We start from the raw sequence: 17,594 nt of genomic DNA, 5'->3' as shown, positions 1-17,594 counted from the left end.
GGAAACACTGCCAGGGGTTAACAGGAGAAGAGGAAGAAGAAAACCACTGCTAGGAATTGCGTGGCCACTAATTCCAGATGTAGTGCAGGCAGTGCTGAGAGCACTGAGCTAGGGGCTTTTCCACGGTGTTTTTTAGATTCTGAATTTGTCTTTTTGGCATACATTTGTCACAAGTTACACCTCCTCTGTGATCTGGCTCTCGAAGGGACGCAAAAATCATACTGCAAACTCTTCAACCAATCCTGAGCGCCCCCACCCCCACCCCGCCCAGCCATCTCCTTTATATAACTCACTTCCCAAACCAGTATTTCCCCAAATCACCAAGCGCTGGGTACCAGACAATGAGGGACAGCGCCCGCGCTCCAAAACCCACTATCATGACTCCCACCGGCCGGCCCTCAATCATTGCCCCACCCCTGCCCTGCTTTTTCCACAGAAACCCAATAAGGGTTGTGGCCTTGGCATTCCCCAGGCTCCTCTTTCTGCCCTGTGTGGGCTGGCATGGCCCCTCCTTTTGGGAAAGGTAAGTAATAATGGCATTGAGTCACCTACATACATTTAAATCCCATGAGTACATTTTATTATTTTTATTGAAGTATAGTTGGTTTATACTTATAGTTGAGTTAATTTCCATTGTTCAGTAAAATGACTAAGTTATTTATACATTTGTATATATAATCATATACACATACATTCTTTTTTATTCTATTCTTTTCCATTATGGTTTATTCCAGGACAATGAATATAGCTCCCTGTGCTGCACAGTAGGACCCTGTTATCCATCTATTTCATTTGTAACAATTTGCATCTAATAATCTGAGTGAACTCCGGGAGTTGGTGATGGACAGGGAGGCCTGGCGTGCTGCAATTCATGGGGTCGCAGAGTGTCGGACATGACTGAGGGACTGAACTGAACTGAACCCCAAACTCCCAGCCCAGCCCTTTCCCACCTCTTCTTCTCCTTGGTAACTACAAGTCTGTTCTCTGTGCGTTTCTGCTTTACAGATAGGTTTATTTTTGTCCTATTTTAGATTCCACATGTAAGTGATATTGTATGGTCTTTGTCTTTCTCTTTCTGACTTAGTTTGATCATCGCTAATTGCATCCAAATGGCATTATTTTGTCTCTTTATGGCTGAGTAACATTCCACTGTACATTTCTAATCTTTGTTCATTCTTCTGTTGATGGACATTTAGGTTCCTTCCATGTCTTGGTTCTTGTGAATGCTGCTGCTGTAAATGTAAGGGTGCATGCATCTTTTTGAATTTATAGTTTTAACCAGGTATATGCCCATCCTCCTATCAGCCTCCAGAGACATGTTTGTTCCTGAGTTTAGTGTTTATCGTTCTTGATCATGTTTCTGTCATATGTGTGTATACATAATACCCGTGCACATGTGTGTATTCCTAATGATATATTGATGTATCATGTATGTTTTTCAACTTCTGAACTTGATGTGAATGTAACGCGTCTCATACACGGGCTCCTCTGAGACTTGCTCATGGAGCTTTGGTGGCTCCACGTTCCTTTCCCGCTGATGTGCATGGACAGCTGTGACTCATCTTTTTCTCCCACATGATGACCAACCCTTCACCCATCCGCTTGGTAAACAGTTGGATTATTTCCAGGTTCTTGCTATTACAAATAGTACTGCTTTAAACATTTTTTGGCTTGTCTTCTGGTACAGGTATCAGAGAATTTCTCTAGGGCAGTGGTTCTGGGGGACACTTACCTGGGAAAGCTTGGCCAAAATGGAGCACCTGCAGTCCTATTCCGAAAAACTGACTTAATTAGTCTTTGGAAAAGGAGGATTCCAGGCAATGGTGTTTTTGTTGTTTTTTGGAGGTGGAAAGCTATCCAGGTGATTCTAATATATGGCCATTATTAAAACTAATAGGGCTTCCCAGGTGGCGCAGGTGGTAAAGAATCCACCTGCCAGTGCAGGAGACATAAGGGACTCTGGTTCAATCCCTGGGTCAGGAAGATCCCCTGGAATAGGAAATAGGAGCCTGCAGGGCTATAGTCCATGGGGTCGCAAAGAGTTGGACACGACTGAGCAACTGAGCACACACCTTGAAACTGACACTCTAGGGGTAATGGCCTAAACCAACTCCAGCACCCTTGGTGAGAAGTTCCCACCTGGCCGAGCTCTCACCCATACTTGGTAGCGGATCCATGTGTAGCTTCCCCTCCCCCACACAGCAAGCAGGCGGCTGTAGGTGGATTGCAAAGCTAGGTCTCTGATCTCCTGCCAACAACCGGAGCCGGCCAGGGTTGCTCCGTGGGATGCTTGCCTGCACACGGAACCCCCTGCTTGATGTTGTGACTCAAGTGCTCGCTCAGTTTGGAGCAGGTCTGGGCTCTCACTTGCTCTCTTCCTCCCACTCTCCAGCTCCAAAGGCCCTGCTTTCAGCGCCCTTCCAGCTCTCTTGTGGTTCCTCATGTGGTTCTGTTTCGGCTGTGTCTTAACCCCAGGGAAGGTGTGGTTTGCTCGGCTGCCCACACCACTAGGTGCTTTAAAGTGACTTCAAAGAAAAGGAGAAAGTCCCAACTGTTTGCTGTCAGATTTTGGAGATGACCTTAGAAAGAGTTCACTGAAAAATGATTCCTCAGCCCCACCCAGGCCCACTGACAAAATGTCCAAGGACCTGGGTCACCTGTGCCTTTGAAGGTCATCAGGTGATGGTCCTAGCTCATTCTCTGGGTCTCACCCAGTCTCCAAATGTAAATTGTGGTTTTCAATGATATCTGAGACTGTTTTGGCTCCAAAACCTCCCCTCAGAGCTGCTGTCTTCTAAAGTCCGCAGGTGTGAGGACCCGTGTACCTTCCGTGGACTCACTGAGCTGAGTGGCACCTGGGCACCGAGGCCACATATGCACTGCCGGCCAGCCAGGCCGCTCAGCAGCATGTTGGCCCCAACTCTGAGCCCTCATGTGGAGCGACCCAGCAGTGCTGGCCTGCGATTCTTTAACTGCCAGATAGGAGGCATCACCCACTTTGCCAGCAGTGGCGGGGACACAGAACAAGAATCAAGTCAGCAAGAACTGGTGGCACTTGCCTGGAGTTCTGCTAAACCCAGCCCAGCTCTTTGGCTCAGGATCTTCTCTTTTCAACCTGCAGGTAGAGATTTTCCTCCTTCACTTTGGCAACCGCAGTGGGAGCCACTAACAGCATCCTGTCCCAGGGCTTGACTTGATAAATATCTGTTCTCTTTAAGCCTAGTTGGGGGCTGGAGTGGCTACCATGGGTGTATAATGAACCACCCCAAATCTAGTGGCTTAACACCACACACATTTGTCATCTCAGATCCTGTGGCTTGGAAGTCCAGGCACCACGAGGTTGGGCTCCCATGTAGAGTCCCACCAGCTGGGTCTCACCTGAAACCCGGGTCCTCTTCTGAACTCTGATTATTCAGTTCAGATTTCTGTTCTCAGGTGTGATTGCAGGGCTGGGGGCCTGTTTTCTCTTTGATAGTCATTGGGTCCTGCTCCCTGGTCTCAGAAGTGGCTTGTGGTCCCTTGCCTGTGGATCCCTCATAATACGGCAACTCAAGGCCAGCAAGAGAAACTTGTCCTCCAGTTCCCATAAAGCATCAACTGACTAGGTCAGGCCCATGAAGGATAAAAAGGCTGAAGGTCCATGGAGGACGTTTTCTCCCAATTATTATTTTTATTGAAGTATAGATGCTGTATATGTTATAGGTGTACAGTATAGTGATTCATGATTTTTCAAGGTTATACTCCATTTAGTTATTATAAAATATTGGTTATAGTCCCCATGTTGTATAACAGTATATCTATGCAGTTATTTTATACCTAATAGTTTACACCGCTTACTCCCCTACCCCTATATTGGCCCCCACCTGCTGAACTCGTAACTAGTTTGTTCTCTGTATCTCTGACTTCTGCTTTTTTGTTACATTCACTAGTTTGTTGTATTTTTTAGCTTTCATATATAACTGATATCATTTCTCATGTCACTTCGCCTAATGCCCTCCAAGTCCATCCATGTTGTTGCAAAAGGCAAAATTTCATTTTTTATGGCCAAGTAGCATTCCATTGTATGTATATACCATCTTCAATGTTGTTTATTATGCATCTGTTGACGGACATTAGGTTGCTTCCATTCTTGGCAACTGTAAATAGTACTGCTATGAACACTGGGGTGCATATATCTTTTCAAATTAGCTTTTGGGTTTTTGGGATATAAATCCAGGAGTACATTTGCTGGGTTGTATGGCAGAAACCTCCATACTGTTTTTCACAGTGGCTGCACCAATGTTGTACATTCCCACCAACGGTGTATGAGGGTTCCGTAAGGGACTTTATCTGCAAATCCTCTCACATCCACCACACAATATAACCTAACCACAGCAGGGATGTCCTGTCATACTCAGGCCCTGCTCAGTCTACCACCGGAGCTCCAGAGTCAAGCCATACCCATAACTAAAATCCATCAGAATGGACAAATACCAATGGGCACTTTTCTTTACTGTGGAAACAGGAAAACCTGGGTCTCTTATATCCACACCATCTCTCTTGCTATCTGGCAAGATCAATTTCATGTTTGTGTAGGCGGGGAACAAGAGCAGAGGAGCTCCTGCTCAGATTTACTGTTGGTTCTGCTGCTGTCCTGCTTCTCGCTAGATGCTCACCAGCATGAGCTCTTCTAAAGGCGATGGAGGTCGGTCCTGATCTCTAAGTGCAGGAATGGCTCCCTGTGGGGTGACTCAGTCTCTCTAAAAATGGTTGTGGTCCCAGGTGAGCTTAGGTGGCTGTGTCAGACATCACAGACACAGACATAGACCCTCTTCACAGCAAGTATGCATAAGTACATAAATTTTAATACCTGCTGATGAACAGAAATGAAACAGGACCCAGATGGAACAGACTAACACATGGATGGGGGAAGAGGAGTGGAGGGAGCAGGACACTGGACGTGATCACGGCAACCCACGAGTGATTCCCTTGGTGCTCTGAGGTCACAAGACCCTCAACTCACGTCACCAAAATCCACGTAGTGAATAAACCACCAACTCTGGGAGATAAGCTGTGGGCGCCGCTGCAGAGCTTAGAATGAGACAGGGCCCTCCCTGTCAGTGTCAATACTCAAGGGCGGCGGGATCCCAGAGTGTCACAGTCAGTACTCTGATGTAGGGAGAGGGGCCTATTGGAGATGAGCACCATTCACCTAAAACTGGGTGAAGGAGGTCCCTACTCAGGTGGCAGGGCCCCAGGATACCTTGGTCTTGATCTGTGGCAGCACTCCACACCACTGTGCCCCGGCCAGCTCCACTCTGTCCCTTGATCACCCTCCCCACCAGGGACCTAAGTCAGAGGAGATGGGGGGAACCATGTGGTGGGATGTGAGAGGCGGGAGCTGGCAGAGGAGCAGGTGTGCCCCAGGCCAGGCCCTCCTAGGCGTCATGGAGGTTGCTGTCACTCAGGAGCACCTTCTCCCCAGGTTTGAAGGCTGGCATCCCGAGGTAGGGGCAGCTGGCACAGCGGAAAGCATCGCCCAGGTAGCACTGTTGAAAGAAGAGCCCCATTAGCGAGAAGCCGAGTGTCAGCTCTCCCGGAGATACGGGCTGGAAGATAGTATCATAATATGGCCACAGCAGCCTGAAGAGAATGAGCGGGAGTATCTGTAGGTCCAGCTGAGACCCACAGACTAAGAGTCTTTAAGAGCTCTGATTTCATAAAAGACAAAGGTCTACAGAAAATTCCTTAGCTGGGCATACTTCTGGATTCTCAGCAGTTCAAATCATAGCCACACGTAGCAAATGGTTAGGTAGCTTTGGGCCCGTGTGAAGCAGAAAGAAAGGGGCCAGAAATAAGAAATGACAGGCGCCTGCCTCCCTATGGAGGCATAGCACGCTCAGGCGATAACCCGTCTTCCCACTACTCCCTGGAGACACAGTCTCGCATGTACACCTATTGTTACAATACTTGGGTAGTAGCTTCTGTAAAGCTGGAGCTGGCCTGTGTATGCTTTAGTCCTTTGTGAATACTGAGTAACCATCCAGATACTCACATTTCCACAAGCCGACTTGGGCTGGGAGCTTATCTGGTCCCTCGACTTCTCTTTTTCCAGTTCTTCTGCGAGGCCACAGGTGCTGGGAGAAGTCAGGAGCTGATGAGTGAGATTTCCTGCCACCCAAATCCTTGACAGACCTCCGTTCCCCTTGAGCCTTTACATATCCAAACATGGACCTTTCCTGGCCTAGTCAGATTTGGGCTCCACAACTCAATAAGTAAGGTATCGTTTGGAGATTCACACAGAGATAGTAATCTATGAAAAAAGTCAAGAAGAAGGAGCCCAAACTTGGGAGAATGTAGCCTCTTGGGAGGAGATGAAGGGAGACGCGGCTGAGGAAGCCAGCGGAGACAATGTCTAAGGTTCCCGATTCTTAACCTGGGTGGTCAGTACCTGGGTGTTCGTTTTAGTATTCTTTAAAATGTACCTGTTTAGTACACTCTTCTATACATCTGACACACTTTCCAATAAGATATGTTTTAGTAATTGTAAAATACAGTGATTCTTTGAGAGTCAGAGGCGGCTCGAGGCGGCCCCAGCTCACCTCAAGGCTTACCAGTTCTTGCAGGCTTTCCTCTTTTTCCCTTCCCCACAGGAAGGGGCCCGCAAGGAAGCTGGGTCTGGCTTCTTCAGATCTTCCGCATCCAGCAGTTCATCTGAGTCGATAAGATCCTAGAGTGTTGGAGGCATGAATGACACAGTCATGGTCTCTGCTGATGAACAGCTGATGTGGTCACAGGCCATGGCAGCAGTTCACCCCTGTGTGTCAGAAGGTGTCCACCGTCCTACCCAGGGTTGATCATCACACCCAAGCTGCCCACACAGCAAGTAAACCGTGGGCATGGAAGCTGTACTGGGTTGTGAGGGGCCTGGGAACTCATTTATGATGTGCAGAGAGTATGTGTGTGAAGAGTGGGAGGGAGGGAGCAGGAAGAACAGGGAACTGTTACATGTACTTGAATATATAAGGGCTGTTACGCGAGAAAAGGGGATGGAATATTTTCCATATAATTTCAGGGGAAAGGGCAATAATAATATATACACTTGGGTAATTTGTGAGGACAATTAATCTGCAAGTTCTATGAGGACACAAACCATCATCTATTTTGCTTACCACTGACCTCGATAGTTGCAGAAATGAAGCATTTTATTATAGAAAGCACAGATATGAGATTTTAATACAGTGAGCATTTGGTATCTTGTCCAGATGGAGAAGCCAAAAAATATTTTAGCTGACAAACTCTTTTTAGGTTTACACATGCCTACAAGAGTCTTCAGTATATCACATGAAGTGAGAACAAGAAAATCTGTGGGGAAAGATGCTGAAAAGGAAATGTAAGATGCCACCAATGTGGCGTTTCCGAGTCAAAAACACCAGTGTCAGGCACCACCCCAAGGCTGGGTTTTAACTGCTTTCACACTTACGAATTCAGAGAGTCCATTCCAAACTATGACCACTCCTACCCAACATGAATGTCGCTCAGTCATGTCCAACTATTTGCAACCCCACGGGCTACACAGTTCATGCAATTCTCCAGGACAGAATAGTGGAATGTGTAGCCTTTCCCTTCTCCAGGGGATCTTCCCAACCCAGGGATCAAACCCAGGTCTCCTACATTGCAGTCAGATTCTTTACCAGCTAAGCCACAAGGGAAGCCCAAGAATACTGGAGTGGGTAGCCTATCCCTTCTCCAGCAGATCTTCCTGACCCAGGAGTCGAACTGGGGTCTCTTGCATTGCAGGCGGATTCTTTACCAACTGAGCTGAGGGAAGCCTAAAAGAAAGCCATCAGGTGACCACAGAGCTGACTCACCACACTCTCATCCTCCATATCATTGGCCGAGAGGGTCCAGAGCTTGGCAGCTGCAGGGTCCACAGCAGGCTTCCCTGAGTTCAACCAATAAAAGAAAACGAGCTCCAGAAAAGCAGCCGGAAACAAGGTCCACACACATATTAAGTGCTTTCCTTTAAGGCTGTGCAGGGAACACACTGGACTGGGAGTCAAAACACTTGGGCTCAAAGCCCGGCTCAACCACTTATAAAGGACCCGTCACTTTATGGTAAGAAAAGTCATCCTTTGTTAAGCACTTGCTTTGTGCCAGATACTAATACTACATATTAAACACTTTACATATGTTATATGGTTTAGTCTTGCTAACCACCTCATGAGCAAAGTTATCTGTCATCCTAATCTTATGAGGAAACAGATTTAGATACTTGGGCCAGTTCCATACAGCCACAAATACACACAAATACAGACACAGTCTGCCTAACGCTTTAAACTTCCACTCCAGCTTGCTTTCTCCTCCTCTTCTTAATTTCAATCCCTAGAGCATGGGGCTTAATAGTATTCCCTATACCCACAGCAGGAGATTTGCAGATTAAATGAGAAAGTGTGCCAAAAAGCATTATGAATAGCAAAGCTTTGGTCTCATGTAAACCTGTTATAGACAAGAAAACGGGCTCTGGAGCTGATGGTGGTAGTTTAAGAACAAATCAGTGACAATTACACCTCCTGATTCCCTTTCCGGGGGCTTCAGTGTGGGCTGGCTCATGAAGTGGGCTTGGGGGGCAAAGTGTGCCCCCTGTGATCACTGTCACAACTGGATGCTCAGACCCCCACAGGGCAGGTCATCTAAGCAGATCCTAGCTGCTCTGGAACTGTGAATCCAAAGCTTAGGATGCCAAAGAATTTCTTGAAGATTCAGGTTGGATAGCCAAAACACAGCAGTGTGAATGTACTTGTAAATTTCTGTCTACCTCACAGCTGGGACAATTTTTCTCAACCTGGGCATTAAAAGAAAGTGATAGGAAGGGAGAGAATGATGACAAAGGACTGGGTGTAATTTTCTAAACAGAAGAGCTATTTTTATAAGTGTCTTAAAATGCTCAAAGAAAGAAAAGCTGACTTCAGTGGCACAGAGAAAAGGACACACGGGAAGAGGAACAGGGCACTTATCTGCCATGACTGCCCCTGGGAGGTCTTCAGAGGGTTTAAGTGTCATGATTCTGGGGTCTGGAAAGACTTCATTAGCAAATGAAGCTACAGGACTCAGAACTCTGGACTCTGGAACCTGGAGGCCTCAGCATCCTCTGGTGCAGGAGGAGGGGCTGAACTAGGTAATATCTACGTGCCACTTCAGTTTCGGATTATGAATATGCCCAGGACAGCAGTACATTAAGCATCCTTCTATTTGGAAATGAGAGAAACTAAGGAAGGAGCTGATTCTATAAAGTTCTTACCACCTCACTCAGATCTCTGGCTCGGTTTCTAATAGGACCTCCTAAGCCACTCAGATAGACATGTCCCTAGGCCATCTCACCGGAAGACTTCTTGGCAGTAGAAAGCTTGAGTTGACTAGAAGAGCCCACTTCAAAGTTGGGCTTTTTGCCTGTGATCTGCACAGAGAGCAGACTGTCGCTGTGGTAACCCAGGTGCTCTCGGACAGACTGAATCTCCTCAGGGCTCAAGGACACGTGCTGTAGCTGGAATTCAAGACATCAGAGGATCAGGGCACATCACAGTCCTTCCACAGTGTGACACGGTACCACGTGCCCCCACGGATGTCAGATGCTCGCATCTGGAGGAAGCACACGACAGTGGGAGATCACAGACAAGGGCTCGCGCCTCACATGCTCCAGAGAGTGACTTGTCTACATGTTTGCAGTTAGCCCATTCCATGGAGAGTTTGAAAGTATTTATCAGCTAGCTGTCTACTGGGTACAGGCGCTGTGTAAGGCCTTGTGGGGACTATAATAATTATCAAGATGAATTGGGTGTGTTGAATAGGATCAAAGCCTACAGCGGATAAGCATGCCCATGATAAAGAGGCTAGAAGTGAAATATGTGGTAGAGAAAGTGAACCAAGGGGGAGGGAAATGCTTTTTATGTTCCTTGAGACAAAGCAGCAGGCAGTAAAGGTAGGAAAAACAGAAGAGGGTACCACCTCTGCGTCCAACAATTAAGGAATGAATGACCACAAAAATCATACTCCATTTATACCACTGAATGTTGTTCCATCATTAATAACCAAGTGGGGAATACACTGATATGGATAAATGTCGAGCGTATCTGAAGGTGGGGAAAAGAGCTAGTGACTGAACAATGGATAATGGGACTTGATTTACATTAACAGTGTATAGACACACACACACACACAACACTCTTGTAAATACATAAAATGTCTGAACAGCCACACCAAAAAATGTATTGGTGACTTCCTCTAGGGAGGGAAGTATAAGCAAGGTCTGAGATGTCACTTTAAATTCTTTGGTCTTAATTGAAGTTTTATGAACATCACATAATTTAGAATAAAAAAATGGAAGAACTTTAACTAAAAAGAAAAATAAAAAAGGGAACGTATAAAGAAACTGAGGCCCGCGGCCATGTACAGATCCAAGTATAACAACTGTTGCGATATAACACCTACCTCTCACACAAGAACATTTCGGCATGGGAGAAGAATGCAGAACCATGAATACCTCTGTTTAATGTTAATATTTCTACTGAATTGTCAGAAAAGGATTTCCCCTCCAACCTATTCCAGCTTCCCACCAAAAAGCTGAGGAAAATAACTGTGTAAGATTTGTGTAATAATTGTGTGATAATTACAGGCAACTGCCTTCCATGTGGGCCTAAGACTTGCATCCACTAAGAGATGTGTTGCTCCCTTTCTGCCTCAGGCGTCACCACCAGTACTGAGACCAGAAAATGGCCCAACCCACATGGGCCCAAGCTGAGTCTCTCCAGAAGAGGCTGATTTTAGAGGTCTTGTCCTTCAAGGCATCAGGTATCTTCTCAACTTGTTTGCTAGTCTAAGTGACAATGCTTACCTCACCTTCAGGGTTGTTATTTCTCCCAGATTCTCTGTGTATCGTCTGACAAAGATATACTGGGTTTAGTCATCCAAGGCTTAAATTCCCAGCGAAGAAGGTTGTCTATAAACATACCTCTTTTACTTCCACAAGACCAGAAAGAGTCAGGGCTGAACACAGCTTAGATGCCGTCTTCACTTTGCTATTGTTAACTGCTAAGAGGAAAACCTCAATTAGTAGCTTTATAGGCCAATGCAAGAAAAATTATAAAGGCTCTATCCTAGTCAACAGGGCATTAAAATAATAATAACCTATTCTGTTCAATAGACTATAAATATATTTATATACAATATAAATATGTATATATATTTTTTAATGATGATATTTTAATTAGAGAAATCCTTTTGGTTGTTCAAAGTGCTCCTATACAATAAATCCTTTATTATTGTTTCTTATCGCTCTCTGTTTCTGAGAAATACTTAACCTTACAGAGGCTGCTGGATAATGACTGAGAAAGAGGATTAGAAACTGTATACAAGTATCTTTGTATGGTTCTGGTAAGACGCTGTTTTTAGCCACTCAGGGTTTACCTCCTGGCAAAGAAGGCTATATCTGCTCCTAACATCACAGGTTTGTGTTTCCACATAAACACCTCTATATGTTTCAAAATACTTTCATTTCTATTATCATATTTGAAGAAATAATGCATCACATTTTGATAGAAAGTCTAAAATGCTAAAACTCTAGAATGACTCTGACAGCTTTACCACTAAGCAAAAAAAAATTTTTAAGGTTTTTATTTCTTGGATTCTATCTTTAGTTTCACATGAATCAATACTTACCTCATCACTCTTGGACTATATTTTAATTTTTGAGTTTGAAATACTATAGATGTATAGTAAATTTTAAAAAAGTTCAGGGAGGTTCAGAGGACCCTTCCCCTCACCTCCCCATGGTAATATCTTATACAGTTATTACATAGTATGAAGGCTGGGAAACTGTTACTTGTGTAATAATACAGTCCATAGAGCTTATCCCGATCTCACCACTTTTACATACACTTGTGTGTGTGTGTATAGTCTTCATCACCACAAGGAACCCTCATACTACCCCCTTTATAGCCTCATGAACACCATTCCCTCCTGATCCTAACTGCTGACAATGGCTACCCTGTTCCCTGTCACTATAACTTTGTTATTTCAAGAATGTTCTGTGAATGGAATCATACAGCATGTAAGCTTTGGAGACTGGATTTCTTTCACGGAGCGTGATTCCCTTGAGACTCATCCAAACTGCTGCATGTGGCAAGCGGCTGTTCCTTTTTCACTGCTGCATAGTTTTCCATTGTGTGGATGTACCGGTTAAACCATTCACCTTTGAAGGATCCAGCCATTTTCAGATGAGCAGTTTCCTTCTATTTTACAACTAACGGGTCAAAGATCACAATATATTCGGATATGTGGTTCAGAGTTTTACAGTAACTTATCCCTAAGGATAAGGTTTTGTATAGGAATATTGATCTCCAAATGATACCTGCTACTCAGAGAGATGCAGAGAACATACCTAAGATTCAACCCTGTTAAATCTTAGGGTTTAAGTGGGTCTTTCAAGTGAAGATCTGGTCTTTTAAGTGAAGATCTCCTTACCTACAGCTGTCTCTACTGGTTCCTTCAGAAAAAGACATCCACCAGGCCGAAGAATCCGGGCCATCTCAGCCAAAATCTCAGCACTGTGCAGAGTGGTGCTTCCAGGAATTACACCCGACAAAACAATGTCAAAGCTAGATTCTTTGTGGGCAGCTGAAAAGAAGGAAGACTCTAATTAGTGGTCCCTTGGGCCCCAGAAGCCATTGACCAAGCCCCCACAAAAGCTACATGCGTGGCCCCATAAAATAAACACCTGCCTGTTCTGCAAATGCTATTATACCACCGTTACTAGCAAGTGGGGCAAGGACGCTTGCTCTCCCTCAGTCATACTAACTTCTTTTACATGCTCAGGAGAAAAAGTAAAAAAAGAAGGTGGATGAAAAACAACCTTTAAAAAAAAAAGATGTGAAACAGGTTCAATGAGTAAAGAACCTGCCTGCAATGCAGGAGACGTGGGTTCAATCCCTGGGTTGGGAAGATCCCTTGGAGATCTTGGAAATGGCAAAGATCAAGGAAAGGGCAACCCACTCCAGTATTCTTGCCTGGAGAATTCCATGGTCAGAGGAGCCTGGCAGGCTACAGTCCAAAGGGTCACAAAGAGTTGGACATGACTAAACGGCTAAGCATGAAGTCATAAGAAATAAGAACCTGCTTATACAGATCATCAACTGTATCTAAGTCCACTATACCTCAACTGAAACAACTATTAGCATGTGCCACCTGAAACAAAAACCCAGCCATCAAGGAACGACAGGAAAGCATCACCCCCACCATAACTGTCTGCCCTGAAAGACACCCTGCGCAGGTACTTACACTGCAACAGCTGGTTGATATTTTCCACAGACACTCGGCCCTCATCGCCAGTTAAGGCTTGAAGCTTATCCACCAGATCTTTCAGAGCCTCCGCCGGGGATGACTTATCCCAGATCACTGCCACAAACTGGCCAGCCGAGATCCCAAAATCTGCCATTCCCGCAGTGCTGTGGACCTAAAAGCTACGGGCCAAAAAAGAGTCAAGACTGAGCCGAGACAAACATGGAATGATTAGAATTATACCTAATTTTGACCTCCCATTAGAAAATCTCACTGTAGATAGCAGGGTGTGATTAAACAAATCCATTATCCAAGGTTTCATAACCCCAACATTCCCAAACATGGCAGGTGGCTTCCTCGGTGAGAATTCTGACTGGGGAGTCAAGTAAGGAGGTTGAAGGCACAACGATTATTTTCTCTTTGATATGAAAACTCAGCTTGAACGAAATATAAAACACACAGGACATTAATTAAGCAGAAGTATGACTCAGCAAGGGAGGCAAATAAGTTGGCTGCCATATCCTAACCACAAGCTGAGATGTTTTAAAAAAGAGACAACATATGTAAATTTAGCAAACTGAATAATGATATTTCCCCATTCATCAAGATATGAAAATTCAATTCCACTGACTCTGCAGTGATCAGTGGTATCTACCATGTCTTTCCTTAACAATTAATATTAGCCAAACTCTTCAAAGCATTTAATATACGTTATCTCAAATGAACCCAAGCATAACCTTAAACTAGGTAATACTCCCATTTTAGTCAGGACACAAGCTGTTGATTTTGCCCAGGTCACATAACTGGTTAAGTGTTGTGTGGATAAAGAAACAGCTGGGATTTGAATCCCAGTCTGTATGACTGTAAAACCCACGCTTTCAACCTACGGAAATTTCCTCCCACCGGAGTCAACTTTCTCTTTCACTTGATACTCAGACAAGTATACAGTGTCCTCACGATGCACTCAGGCCAGCAAGAGAGCAGTCTACTTAGTTCCCTTTCTTAAACATTAATGACGCTGAGTCCCTGCCTGCAGATAGCGCTACCAAATGACATGAAGACAGAAGCTGCAGGAGAGAGGTCATGCATGGATCAGTCTTAAGCGGACACTTCTGTCTTCTGAGAGGTGGCTAACCCAGTAACAATTATGTCACCACAAACATTCCGGGACTGAGCTTAAGCCAGGCACACACACACTTCCTTCTTTCAAAATGTTCCCTTCAAATGATTTGCCTTTCAGCCTATTAAAACATACTGAGGTTAGCCAGGCATCCTTAAATATGGTAGTACTTTTCATTTTGTCGTTCATCTTCTAAAGGAGTTACTAAGGCTTTTAGTTTCTAGAGCAAAGTCAAATCTCCTCAGTCTCCTGGATCCAGGTGCTCTGTAATCTCCAGGCGCTCTACCTGTATCTCCTGCCTCCCCTTGTTCAATGGAAAATCCTGGCATTTTTCACTCCATCATGCCTTTTATGTGATTCTTTCCTTGTGGAATACCTTTATTATCTTAACCTGCCTTCGAGGTGCAGTAAAAGGATGCCAAGTGTTATCAGACAAACAGGATTCCTTATTTACTACATTGTGGCTTTTTTAATCCCTAAAAAGCACACAATCAAGAACTGAAACCTTAAGCTCTCAACTGTAACATGATGTTGAGGAAGAACCCTACAAGTCTTTCAAGTGAGCAACTTGGGATCTCACATTTAAGAACTGACTGCAAAAGGCAGGAATACGGACTGCTGGGCATGAAGTTATAAGAAATAAACGACTTGTTTCTAGAATGATGCTGAAACAAGTTCTCCCTTGGGACCATGGAAAAAGATCCTTTCCCACTATACCAACCTTGCACTGTACTCACAGAAAAACCCTCATGCAAGAACCAAGGGGCCAAAGGCTACTCATTAGCAAGAGAAACGCAGAAGGCCAGATCTCTAGACCTTTTCAGCAAACTTAAAGGAGGCAGAGTTTTACAGAGCACAGGCTTCCAACAGAAATGAACTGGGGTTCTGTCTAGCTCTAGATCTTCTATTCATTGGCTACATAACCATGGATCTGTGATTAGCCTCTCTCTTTTCTCATTAATAAAGTAGGAATAATGATCTTAAGTTTTGCAGGGCGGTGGCAAGAGGTAAATAAGAAGATAAAAATATGCAAAGCACTCAGCAGGGCCTGGCACATAAAGCTCAATAAAATAATGTTCTCAGAGAACTCTGAGCCTCCACTTCTCCGGGGCCAGTTTATTTGCCTTTGCTTCAAACAGTCCGATAAAATCTTGTTCCTCCTCAGCCTTGCCAGCTGGGAGGACTCCCCAAGGAGAGATGTGAAGCTGCTTTTTCATTGTTAAAATTACACAACATGAGAGCCATACTTTATGACATCTTATACAGTACTCCAGTGGGATTGTGTCCGTAAATTAGAAGACTGGAAAGTGCTCTGTGTTCCATATCCCCCGAAACTAATCTTCTATGGCAACAGGGAGCTCATAAAATACATTTATTAAACATTAACCCTCAAAAAACAAGACACAGCCACCATTTGTGGTCAGCATTTTCCGAATAAAATGGGACACAGTGTTCTTTTAAATATCTAAAAGCAAAGTGTGATGTTATTCATCATCAGAGTTTTACGTTGTTGTCAATGTTTTTTCTAAAAAGACATAAGGAAAAAATGTCTGGCACCTAAGTCAACATACTTGGAAGTGTGACTCAGAGCCCCAGTTTCATTAAAATGGTAGAGTAGAAGTCACTGTCATGTCAATGGATTTATCTAAGAACAACTTCTGGAGATTCACTTATTTTTAAGACACCCGTAAACATCAAATTTTGAGGCATTTGGCTTCCTTTAAGGATGGGGGAGGGGAAGAATTTTAAAAAAAAGATTGAAGTTTGGATTTCAGTTCAAATCAAGGATCAAATCCTTTCAAGTCATATGTATTAAAAAAATTCTGAGAATACTGACAGTTATCAGGAAATTTTTAATTCAAATAAACTGAAACACACACAGAAAAAAAGGTGATAATCTCTAAGGAAGTAGTAAACTCAAAGGAAAAGAAATGGACAACTTTGTCTCCAAGCAAATGCTAGATTTTCCACAAGAGATTCGCTCGAAGATGAGTGGACAGAACTCAGAAAACAAAACCTCATGGAGAGATCAGTAGGGCTTTACCAAAATCTAGAAATATGGATCTGAAATTTTAACACCGGGGGAGTAGTTCTGGCTTAAAGGGAGGCTTCCCCGACACTCACACAGGGTCAAGAAGAGGTAATTGAAAAGACTAGAGTTGATAAGCTAACTGAAAAGATTAAAGTTGCAAAGATGCAAAAGAGAAAAGGGTCTAACTGCACAAAATTTACAGAATGGCCCTCCGTTATCTCTAGCCCCCAAAATCATTTACTTCTTTCGACTATTATGAAGCCTTCCTTGTTGATTAATTTCCCAGTGAAGCACTCCGTATTTACATTTCTGTTCAGTGACTAGCCCATGACCTCCCTGAGTCATGCATAGCTTGGCACTCAATGTGAGAATAAAGGCCACCAGCCTTTCCCAAACTTGCAGATAATCGAAATCACCCGGAGGCACGTTAAAATAAGATTCCAGGGGTACATTCAGAGGTATTGAATCGATTCTCCAGGAGAAAGATCTCCGGATCCAATTTACTAACAAGCATCCTGATGGCTTTTCCAACCTGGCAAGTTTAGGAATACTCAGTAATACCAACTCAACACCTTGGAGGTTCGGGGAAGACACAGGTTCAAATTTACAACCTGGGGCTCCAGGGAACCCCCAAGACGGAAATTTCAGCTTCCCCGATGTTTGTAAAGAGGGACGGAGACTCAAGGTCATAACAGCTTGCTACTAGCAGAAGTGGGTTCCAGACTCCGCGCTCAGCGCTGTCCCCCGGGCCTCAGGCTGGGTCCGGCTGCGCGGGAGATAAGGCAGCCCGGAGAAGGCCAAAGCCACCACTTCAGGGGCCCCGGGGAAGACAGGGCCAGCCCAGCCCCTCTCACACCGGCTTCCTCCAGGCGAAACCCAGGGGTGGTCCTCAGGGAGGTGGCCACGGCCACGTTTCCGCCGAAGGACGGGCCTGGAAATGGTAAAAGAGCCGATGTAGAGAAGAGAATGGGTTGGGAGAGGACTGTTGGGGAAGATCGAGCTCACGGACCACCAGAAGAGCGCTCACCTGCCGCCCTGAGCCCGCTCCCGGCTTCTCCGCATCCGCCGGCTCCACACCTCGCGCCTCTCGCGAGAAGCGGAAACTCCCGCTGCGCTGGGGCGGGCGGAAGT

The 17,594-nt window shown here is 44.9% G+C and overlaps 1 protein-coding gene and 1 long non-coding RNA gene across 5 annotated transcripts in view; one reads left to right on the top strand and one right to left on the bottom strand.

Annotated features, from left to right (window-relative positions):
• LOC120873144 overlaps positions 1-6,357 on the top strand; it is a 19,762-nt gene extending 13,405 nt beyond the window's left edge. The window contains exon 3 of the long non-coding RNA XR_005723392.1: positions 6,273-6,357. This is a non-coding gene — a long non-coding RNA (uncharacterized LOC120873144). The remainder of the gene's footprint in view (positions 1-6,272) is intronic.
• CIAPIN1 (cytokine induced apoptosis inhibitor 1) lies at positions 4,475-17,594 on the bottom strand. Of its 4 annotated transcripts, none has more exons than XM_040253908.1 (9): positions 17,491-17,594; positions 13,312-13,493; positions 12,499-12,651; positions 10,988-11,064; positions 9,361-9,523; positions 7,851-7,924; positions 6,594-6,709; positions 6,035-6,116; positions 4,475-5,528 (listed from the first exon to the last, which is right to left on the bottom strand). In XM_040253908.1, exons 2-9 carry the CDS (start codon positions 13,466-13,468, stop codon positions 5,418-5,420), a joined length of 933 nt encoding a protein of 310 aa, XP_040109842.1. In that variant the 5' UTR covers positions 13,469-13,493; positions 17,491-17,594; the 3' UTR covers positions 4,475-5,417. The 4 variants fall into 4 exon arrangements, with proteins under 4 accessions (XP_040109842.1, XP_040109840.1, XP_040109839.1 ...); XM_040253906.1 differs by having other exon boundaries at positions 13,312-13,486; positions 17,491-17,583; XM_040253905.1 differs by having other exon boundaries at positions 10,988-11,067; positions 13,312-13,486; positions 17,491-17,582.

The sequence above is a fragment of the Oryx dammah genome, unplaced genomic scaffold (assembly GCF_014754425.2).
Source record: "Oryx dammah isolate SB20612 unplaced genomic scaffold, SCBI_Odam_1.1 HiC_scaffold_13, whole genome shotgun sequence".
Classification (NCBI taxonomy): Eukaryota; Metazoa; Chordata; class Mammalia; order Artiodactyla; family Bovidae; genus Oryx; species Oryx dammah.
Note: the sequence above shows the minus strand (reverse complement) of the source record. Positions and strands in the feature narration are given on the sequence as shown.

What these genes read in the sequence shown, in the direction of transcription:
- CIAPIN1 (XM_040253905.1), bottom strand. Translation starts at nt 13,468, where the DNA reads ATGGCAGATTTTGGGATCTCGGCTGGCCAGTTTGTGGCAGTGATCTGG. An exon ending in AGGAAAGCCTGCAAGAACTG is followed by an intron (nt 6,117 to 6,593) that starts GTAAGCCTTGAG and finishes GACTTCTCCCAG; the next exon opens with CACCTGTGGCCTCGCAGAAG. An exon ending in CCAAGTCGGCTTGTGGAAAT is followed by an intron (nt 5,529 to 6,034) that starts GTGAGTATCTGG and finishes TTCTTTCAACAG; the next exon opens with TGCTACCTGGGCGATGCTTT.